The sequence below is a fragment of the Centropristis striata genome, chromosome 13, assembly GCF_030273125.1.
Source record: "Centropristis striata isolate RG_2023a ecotype Rhode Island chromosome 13, C.striata_1.0, whole genome shotgun sequence".
NCBI classification, from domain to species: Eukaryota; Metazoa; Chordata; class Actinopteri; order Perciformes; family Serranidae; genus Centropristis; species Centropristis striata.
In genome coordinates this window covers 26,546,423-26,557,274 of record NC_081529.1, presented here as the reverse complement: position 1 = coordinate 26,557,274, position 10,852 = coordinate 26,546,423, and the positions used below count along the sequence as shown (strand labels likewise).

Here is a 10,852-nt window from a genome sequence, read left to right as displayed (position 1 = left end):
TTGAGGAAATCTTGCATGTAGAGTAGGCTCTGACTATATTGCAACCAAAGTGTGTTGGCCTGATGTTTCAAGGGAAGATAAACTCTCATTTTAACACCACCAGTCGTGTTAGGAACACTTATTCTCCCCATACACTCATAAATCAAACTGCCAAGAGAAAATAAAGTCTGATGGTGCGCACACACTTTCCATAGACAAAAGAGAATACCAGGAGAGCTGATGAATGACGTCAATCGCTCTTCCAATCCTGTAATCTTTGTAAACACATCCATACACAGATCATTTCTAATGTAGGCACCCTGGTGTCATCAGAACCAAAAAAAAAGCAAACACAAACTTGAGCCAAAGTTCTACTCTTGTTTCTACCATTGTGATTTGTTTGTGAGCTTTGAGGGAGCACACACTGGTAAGGAAGTATATAGGTCGTTTCATGCTGTTGCAGAAATAGCCTGGGATGGATGTGCGTGATTGGGACCGACCGAAGGAACCACAGTTAGTGTGCCTGCTGAACTGAGTGGATAAACAGAGGATTCGTGAGGACATGCAATGACTTCTTCACAGAGCACTCTGCGAAGAAAGAAAACAGTTCTGTTTTCATTTAAATCCCAAAATGAACATCCTTCTTAGACATCAAACTCTGGGGCTGGCCAGTTTCCACTGTGAGCTCCTCTCTCTACTTTTCATGCTCGGTTTTTTCTCTGCAATGACTCAGCCATTCATCGTCTAGCATCAACAGATATCAGACAGATCAAGATATTCACAAACAGGATGTCCAGTTGTTCTGGTGAGCTGAACATGACAAGTTGATCAGTCATTCCTCTGGACTGTTAACAGATATATCTAAGAAAATATATATATGGAAATCAGATGATTTCATGTGATAACCCTTGTTCACAAAGCACATACTGTTCTTTATGTATTGAGGCAAAGCATATGTTTGCTGTGCATAATATACTTTTGAACAACTGTCATAACAAATGATATGGAGCTCTTCACAGCTTACAGTACAATCAACTGTGTAGATGCCCTGAAGATATTTGAACACAAGCATACAGAGAAATTTGGAGTTGAGGCTGGGAGCCAAACTTTGCAGGTGCACCAGCAGGGGAGGAGCTAAATCAGGGGATGTCTGCTTGATTAGTTTGTACATGAAACAAACTCTCACCCTCCAGGGACGAACTTCTTTACTACCTTCCGGGGGCTATTTTACATGATGTAACTGTGGACAAACATGTTTAAAAAAAAGAGGAGAATTGTGTCTGATGGTGGGTTGTTACTGTTACTATGCAGCAATAAAGTGATCTTAACACATTCTCAACTCCCAACTCTTTAGATATAGATTGACGCTTGTCTACTTCTGCACTTAACTACTGACACAGTTATACACGTAAATGGGGTGCACTTATATAGCGCTTTTATCCAAAGCGCTTTACACTACACAATACGCTCATTCACCCGTTCACACACACTGGTGGTCGAGGCTACCGGGGGCACACTGGTGCCACCTGCCACCATTGGGAATTCATTCACATACTGATGAACGCAGCATCGTGAGTAATTTGGGGTTCAGTATTTTGCTCAAGGATACTTCGACTTGTAGGCTGCAATGGTCGGGGATTGAACCAACAACCCTCCGCTTTCTGGACGAATGCTCTACCAACTGAACCACTCTTGATTGCACATGAACACCGGCCTCCTCTATTAATGTCTGGGGTGTGTTCGACCCATCTATCTCCCCTCCCTTCTGTCCTGAATGGACTTTATGCTATTTATATATTACGTCAAGGAAATTTCCCGGCTGTTGGACTAATATTAGAATATCTTATTTTATCTTATCTTAAGCCCAGTGCGTCACACACAAACACACACACAAAAGGTGGTTTTAGTATCACTGTGATAATGTTGGTATCACTGGGAGTGAGACCAGTTTCTGCTCGTTATATTGTGGCTTTTAAAAAAAATACACCTCTGTGCTCACAGGAAATGGTTACATTTGGGCAACAAAAGCATTGGCTAAGGTTAAAAAAAAGGAACAGGCGTAGTAACTTAGGTTGACTCCAAACATGAACACTGACTTTTAACGTCACACAGGACATGAACACTGCTCTCATGGCTCAAAGTCGGGGGCTTTCAGGAGAGCTGGACCGTGTTGCTGCACCATGTTGCTACCCTGAAACGACCTTTGCCCTGAGCACTCGTGCTCATAAACTTGAACTGATATCAGCACAAAATACGATACTGTACCTACAAGAAGCAGGGGACCAGAGTGAAGTCTTTTCAGTGGCCACTAAATTGAGGCTCATATTTCAGATGTAGTTAAATATGAATGTTTGTTATTCAGTCTAACAAAATGATGTTGTGTTTGGCTGAAATCATTTGAAAACATTTGGAAATTGTTATTATTGGAAGCACAGCCCCACACAGTGAATGCTACTGAGCTATGTACATGCAAGTCTAAGCTTGTTCTTGCCAACTTTTTTCAAGAGGGATCTGGATTTCCCCCTTTTTTTAATGTAACCGTGCTATGACTTGTGGGTTATTCTGTTAAGCGAGGTTGACTGGATTGTAGGAAGGAAGGAGCCCTCGAGCATTTTCTGGTTATAGAGTGGGGTAAACCTATCAAAGCTTGTGTGTCCATGGAGTGGGACTGGGCCACTCACTGTATTGACATCAGATGAGGCGGTGTGAAGCTGAAGGGATGATTCTGTGATGGGTTCTGTTAAAAGGCTCAGTGGAGTCTCTGGCTTTGGCCCAAGCACTGTCCCAATTGCATTCCTCAGGGGCAAGCTGTCCAATATTATCTCTGCTCACTACGACAGAGGCCCCTGAACCCACAAAGGACTTGCTGTGTCGGCCTCTCCTCACCCTGGCCTCATCACATTTGCTTTAGAGGAGAGGTGGACTTCAGAAGTGCCTAATTATGCTGACGCCACAGAGGATGCACCTGCAGGCAACAGGTGTTTATGTCCTTAGTCTGTGAAAAAAACATCCTTTATTCCAAAGGAAACCTCTCCAGCCTTGGAAATGTATTATTTATTATATCTGATGTAATCACGTCTCTCTTGAAATTTCAAAGGAGGGAATATCTGTTGAGAAGTATTCATTCCTTCCATTCTTTGAACTTCTCCTGAGACACTTAAAATAACTTCATGCGTGCAAGCCAGCACATGCAGGTAAGCTAGCATACTGTACACAAGAGCAGGTTAGCTTGAATTAACAACCTCCCTTGGCAGATAAATGTATCAGGGGAATGTCATGACTAAACCTGTGGAGTTCTTCAAAAGAAAGCCACGCAGTGCCACGTCAGGGAATCTGCAGGTGTGTAATCTAAAATCTCAGATAGAAAAAAAAATGGTGGAAGGAGTGTCTGTGTGGGGGCTCTAGGGTGAGCTGCTCCACTGGGAGGGGACGAGCTCTGCAGTGTAACATTTCTGTGGGGAGGATTAGGGTTGTTTGAGGGGAGATAAGACACCGCGGGATCACAGCGCTGTTAAATGTATCTGCCAGAGCCAGCAGAGGAGCAGCAGCAATGCAGAGACTCTGCCAACATTCCTGGGGATCAACACCAGCTGAAGGCTCCCACCTCTCTCCCCTGCTGCCAAAACCTCGAGAACACCTGATAATGGACACCCGCTGTAGCCTCTCGCACCACTAAACCATGTTGACACTAATGAGTAAATTTCTGAATGGCATTTATCAGAACCCCAAAATGAAATTTGTTATTTTTTTGTAGCAGTTTCCAAAAACACCTCAAAGTGCATTAATGCACTGTCTATATTTATCACAAGATTAGTCATTAGACTATAAGAGCTGTAGTATACTGTCACACTATGTTGGAAATGTATGTAATGTATGAGATTTGTTTTGATGTAGCTCAAAGAATCAAGCAAGCAGCAGCTACTTGCAATATCACTAATCCATAAGTAAAATTATTTTAAATGCATGCTATGCAGGAATTGTCGCTTACTGGTTGTAAACACAACTTTCAAATTTAGCCTTTCCTGTCCGGCTCAACAAAGGTGAAAGCCTTACCTAGATTCACTCTCGTTTTAGAACAAGCTTTGTCCACTTTTATCTCACTTCAATTGCATTTTTTTATTGGCTGTGTGCCGTTATTTTCACCCTGAAATATTTTTTTTGTAAATCATGCATAGTATAACTTTAAGTAAAAATCCAAACATATTAGCATCAAGGTATGAGAAGTAAAAGTTGTCATTATGCAGAATGGTCCATTTCAGAATAATGAATCTTATATTATTGGATCATTATTATTGATGCATTAATGTGTTAATCTCCAACTACAGGCTAATTTTCCCCCTTTGGGGATTGAGTCTCATATTAAACTATTATAACACATAATTTAATTATTTATTTATTTCATAAAAGTACAAGTACCAATACTTAAGTGAATGCTGTTTCTTCCTACCACTGCAAATGACACATTCCCCTTGATGGCATGTGATGACCATGTTGGGATAGAGTCTTGAATTTGTGCTCTGTGCTGCGATGAATGAGTAGCAATGTTGTAAGAAATCAGGACGATATGCATCAGACTAGCAGCATGACTCAGGCTCAAGGAAGGATTTGTAAAATTACGAGGACATCTAGTGGTTAAAATAAAAAGTTTCTGATGAAAATGTACCTCTCTCTCACTCACATGCATTGTATCTGATATGCACTGAGTGCTGCTTGTATTTTACAATACAGAATGAATAAGTGGAAATCAGTAAGAGCATTATTAGACATTAAAGCTGCAGTCAGCTGTTGAATGAATGTATTGTCCAGGCGCTGACTAGAGGGCATGATGTGTGCATTAGATGACAGTGTCCTCTCCACACCTGAGCCAGAACACAATTCAATACCCTTTTAAATTAAAATGTATCGACTACAATTCAAGCTCTTACAGACACTCTTGTCCTCCAGCTATAAGAAATCCTTGTCTAATCTACTGTCACAGCAGCTCTTTGAAAAAAGTGGACGGTAAATTGTGTCACGGCGAGTCCTCTGGCTCTCTGATCTCTGGACATAATAACTTCTCACTATTTGTATGTGGTCTTTCTCTGGGGCTGATTGGCATTACAGGACGTGTTTGATCTTGTTGGTGCAGAGGAAAGGTAATATTAAAGGTCGAAGACAGGCAGAGCGACAGTGCTGAGGGAAGGAGCATGGGAGATTGATCGAGCAGATGATGACATTGTAGGAAAGATGAAGTGTAGAGACACAGGTCAGTTTCAGACAGAACATTTCTTAACAAGAACACCTACAAACAGCAGCAACAGCACTATTTTTCACATGTCAGTGCTACATATTGAAATGTTTCATACTCAAGCCAGTGAAGGCACCACGTTCAAATTTAAATACAATCTTTATTCAAGGTAATAGACATCTCCCAAAGGTATAATCCAGTAAACAGCAACACAGGCATTTACAATTCAAGGACAAATAATTCACTTTTACGATAACAAATTGAAGGTGTTTTGCTTCTTGAAGATACATTTCACCAGCTGTTGCCTTCAAATTTGGACGGCAGACGACAAACCAAATACTCTATTCAATAAATATTTCTATATTAGTACCTTAAATTAAATAAGTCCATGTCAGCACTGACGACTAAATCGTCATGATATTCTGTTATTTCACAGTCTGAGAACCTTTGCCTTCTTTTTTTTAATGAAATGCACTGGAAATAATACTTTGATAATACAACTGATTTCACTGAACATTTAAAGACTAAATACTTTGTTTGAATTGTTGACAATAAGCATGTTAAATCAATGTATTCAAATAATACTGAGCAGATTCCCTGTTTAAGGGCAACATAAGGCCGCCTACAATGCTGTGACTGAACATAGATTATTGTATTTAACGGTGAAAGACACTCTGCTGTCCTAATAAAGAGATTTTCCATTTAAAACGGTCCTTGTTAGAAAGATGTAAATTACCTCTGTAACTTTCGTAATCCTAGTTTACATTTTGTAATATACTATTAGCTTTATTTGACTATATAATGGTTGTTTAGACTCAAAAGTGTGGTTCAAGTTTTTTTTTGTGTAAACATCTGGCCAGAATATCTGGATTTAAATTATTAAATATTTAAATAAATGCATCACTGCCACAGAATATTTCAGTCAATAGATCCATTAACTGGTTATATCATTCTGAAGTCCTTCTGCCTTTGTTTAGGACAACCTAAAGTACATAAGTAACAAATAAGATGGCATGTGATGTTAATATACTAACAATGAAAGCCTGTGATATCTTAAAAACAAAAATAAAAAAATAAAGGCATGTGCTGTTCAGATGGTCTGGTCACCAGAACAGTCCCTGTTATGCAGCACAATCTCCAGGCATAGATATGGTTTTTGCGTGCTTCATCCTCACGACCCCACAGAGTAAACGACAAAGCACTACACAAGCAGCTACTGTTAAGTTACATCACTAACTAAATGCTGTCGCTGTGAAAAGTTCTTGCTACAGTGTTTCTTCACTACATGTCACTATTGTGTGATCCTGTTGTCTTGTCATTAAGGTACAATAAAAGTGACACATTTAAACTGGAAACATTCATTAATGACTCCTAAAGGCCTGATTTGTATGTAAGGCAAAATTTTTATAACATGCAAATAGAAACTCAACATTATGATACCCGTTTATTTTGCTGTTGGGTGTTAGAGTTGGGTAGAGGAGTGGACCTAGCCTGCATTTTTCCAAATGCTGAGAAATTTCTTGTCTACTCGACTACTAAATGTTGTAAATTTAAGCTACATTTGTGACAATAAAGGGCCAGTTTCCTGGACAGGAATAAAGTCCAATTTTTTATCCTACATAAACTAGAGATGAATATAAAAACAGTCCATGTAACTCAGTGTTGTGGACAGATTTCTTAGAGATTTAAGTTCCTCCAGGACTACAGAGGCTTAACTTAAATCTCTATTTTGGAAGGTTGCATTCATTTTCAGTCATAGGACTCGTGTGAAAAATTTGGACTCCTAAGTTCTTTTTATGCTTCTATTGTTTTGTCAGTTTTTTGCTTTTGATTCCAATGTCTCATGGGGTTTGTGGAACCAGCTTCAGAGCTTCAGTCCTGCTTTAAAGAGGACGACACAGGTGAATACATTTAAGCTTGTAAGTCCTGGACCAATTCAAGAAGTGCAACTGTCTTTACCCTTGTGCCTCAATAGAGAAGTACATTTTGACAAAGGTATAATTATTGATATATTTTTTTCCAGTTTTGTAAGTTCCAAAATACAGACTCACAGAATCTTCAGGACAAAATGTCCCCATTAAAACCCATAAAAACACAATCTTTTCTTCCTCTGGCCATTGCATTAAATCATGCATTCTAATATATTTGTTTTTGTTCTAGACCTGTGGTTTCAAAAGAGTCATTTTCTGATGGAAGGGAAAACAAGGAAGGGAAACATCCTTTTTTAAATTACTTCAGTTTAGATGATTGCTGCTGTATTTTGGAAAAATAAAAATGCATCAAAATCACTGTAGTTGCTAATCACTGACTTATTCCAGACTGTGAAATAATCTCCCTCACATTTACTTCACAGAAAATAGTTCAACCTTTTCTCCCATAAAAACAACCGTGGCATTATGTTAAAAAATGTGCTTTTAAAGGGTTAACATTCTAAAAAAGGAATGGATATTTGCTAGCTATGCTGAGGACGGATGTTGGTTAAAAAAAATAATGTAAATATACATTTTTTTTTTCTCCAAGTGGTTTTGTGTGTTTTTTCATAACAAAAGTAACATTATGCAAACATTGAAAGGGTCACAATTCTGAAAATGAATTTATATTTAGAAGCTATATCTGGACTGAAGGTGTTTTTTATGGCATTTTTTTCCTCTAAGGACATCAAAGCAACCTTTTAAAGCGAGGCACAAGAGCTCAAACATGAATAACAATCCAGATTTAACCTTCCTCCGGGTTTAATTCAAACCCTGCGCAGGAAACTGGCCCTTCAGACTTGCTACTGTTATTTTAGATTGCTAGGTCAACGCTACCAGAATAAAATCTAGGCTACTCCATTATTAAGCTATTAACAGAATTTGTGCTTTTTTGAGTTGTTTAGTACATTTTCAATTGCATAACAATTTCATATTTTCTACAGGATGATAGCTGGATTTCAGGTTGAAGTCTGATCCTTATTATTTTTCAGAAAGAATATTAAACCGTCACAGAGAAGACACATAGCTTTGGAGGACTGGAGATGGTGTCTGTTGAATTATACCTGTCAGGCCATTGAGAGGCCTGTCTAACCTCTTAGGTATAATTAGGCCACTGCACAGGTTCATTATGCTTTTCCTTCCTCTGGACCTCAAGAGATTAAGCCCCACACTGAGAGTAAAACTCAGACTCTTGTCCTTGTTGAAGGTCTGTGGTGAGCCTGCATTGATTTAAAGTTAGGATAACAAAAGGATTTTCCATGTAAAAAGGCAGTTTCCAGAACTTTCTGAACGCTACATGAGATCATTATCTGCAATTAGCTACCATCTGGCCACACACTGTGCACCATATTGTGTTATCTTTGGGGACGTCAGGGTGCGCTTTCTCCCTTTCAATTATCAGGCATCAGGATCTCCTGGTGTATCCCCATAATCATCACAGTATGTATGCTTCTGAATATAGCTTCTGCGGAGGAGAGGCAACCAGCGAAAGCGATCAATATTATTAAAATTCAAAATAAAGTAATTTAAATTAAATTAAAATAGCAGCTTACATACAACATTAAAAATATCAAACCTGGTTGGTAAAGACATGTCTTAAAAACATTTTGTGAATTACACATATTCCTTTACCGATAGTTTACGACAATTAAAAGCTATGGTTTTATATGGTTATATTGTGTCTTTCTTTTATGTGTGGGCTTCAAAATTTTTTATTTATACATACCACTCATGGTGGCAAAATCAAGTTAACATTATAAAAAAGGTATTGAATACTTGAGTATTATAATTTAATAATTCCAGGTCATCAACCTTAGGGTGGTCAGGTGACCAGCAAAGACTCCAGGAAGTGACTGCCGAGAAATACTTCCCGCCTAAAACCACGATGTGTCATTATTAGTTCTTATTCAGCCTGAATAAACAAGATACAACGTGTTAATTAGAGAGCTTTAGATGTACTGCTCTGCATCATATTGTTACCATTAGACAGAACCAGGCTAGCTGTTTCCCTGTTTCAGTCTTTGATTCTAAGCTAACCAGAAGCTGGTGGTAGCGCTCTAGGTACAGTACAGGCATTGCCCAATTATGTATTAAGTAATTCATGAATGTTAAAATAATTTTCCATTGAAATTGCTTTTGGACAGCGAACGGCACATTTCTCATAGAGGGCATCAGCCTTGCATCAAATAATGAATTCCACTGAGTGCAGAGTATTGCATGCATGTCTACACAGTGATATGTTTTCACAGCTCACTGTCAGTAAATATCGCAGTAAATATTGGACTACAAGAGAGCCTGGAAAGGTAGAGTTATTTAAAGGTGTTTGAGTCTGAGCTAGGATCACATACGGATGCTTGATCAGGACCCTTTGGTGTCACTGTTTCACGCACTGGGTACAGAAGCTCTAAGATTCATGCATGGCCAGATAAACAACCACAACAATGAACAGAGGAGCAATGTTCTGAATGTTGTTTACAGCGTCATTGGGGCACAATGTGATATCATTTAATGGGACCAAAATGCCTGGCAGCAGCCCTGATTAGTAGGTCTGTGAGTGTAACTGTGAAGTCAAATGAACCTGTTCATTGTTCAACACATTTTCCTCTTTTAAATGCGACAGCTGGATTTGTTTCTGTCGGCGTGCTGCCTTTGGACAACTTTAAATGAGTGCACTGTTGCCAGTCACATAAAGAGCTGTCACAGCAAGAATGAACTGATTTTTAAAAGAGTTAGTCTTCCCTCCACAAGGTTTTTGGCCTCTTCAATGACCCATCATGAGCTTTGTGAAGAGCAATCTCAAAAGTCCAATGAACCCGCTCGGCGTGTGCCTCAGGGGAGTGTTAGGCATTCCTGCTGCTGAGCTGACTGCCTGGCCTTAAAACACCCAGTCTCGGAAAGTGCAATCCCCCAAAGCTACATGTGTCTGCATGACTTCCTTCAAGACACAGGCATTTTTATTCATTGTGGTGTGTTAGTAGGCCACTGTATGATCAGGAAAATCAAGCATGTTGATTCAAGCTTTTATATCCTAAATAGGCTTTCATGCAATTGATCTCCACAATATTCATGGAGAATGAAAAGTCTCGAAATATGTTAAACTCCCCTGCAACTAATGAGCATATCTGAGGTATAGATTTAAACTTTGACTTATAACTATTGGATACATAAGCTACTTCCACAAAATAGTTCTGAAATGTTAAATCTATCATATCAAAGATCATACAACAAAGATAACAATTACTTCATTACAAAAAATATAGACTAGTAACATTTAGGATCAACTATCCATTCAGTTCTAAAATATAGTTTAACTGAGACAGCATAGGGTTGCACAGTGACAGGATGTTCATCTCCCAGTGAGAAAACAGCTATTAGCTTCACTGTTTTCCTTTTTTCTCTTTTCATTTTGGTATAATTACTGAACAAACAATAACATTGAAAGAAAAATTCAAATATTGTAAACATCGCACCAGTACAAAAGCACATGTCGCAAGACGTGGTCAGAAAACACCAACACAGGCAGCGCTGACAGCTTTTACTCCTCCTCCATCGACTTCTCAATCTCCTTCAGCCTGCGGACAAACTCCTGAGCCTCCCTGTCTCCGATGCGAGCGTCCAGCATCCTCATGATTGGCTTTTCTGGAGGGGAGAGCAAACAGATGAGAGTAGTTCCGAC

At 39.1% G+C, this 10,852-nt stretch overlaps 1 protein-coding gene across 1 annotated transcript in view; it reads right to left on the bottom strand.

The window, feature by feature from the left end:
• Positions 1–5,615: 5,615 nt before the first annotated feature.
• The window catches only part of baiap3 (BAI1 associated protein 3), a 51,497-nt gene continuing 46,260 nt past the window's right edge, over positions 5,616–10,852 (bottom strand). The window contains exon 34 of the mRNA XM_059348693.1: positions 5,616–10,815. Coding sequence (XP_059204676.1) covers positions 10,712–10,815 — 104 coding nt within the window. The 3' untranslated portion in view covers positions 5,616–10,711. The remainder of the gene's footprint in view (positions 10,816–10,852) is intronic.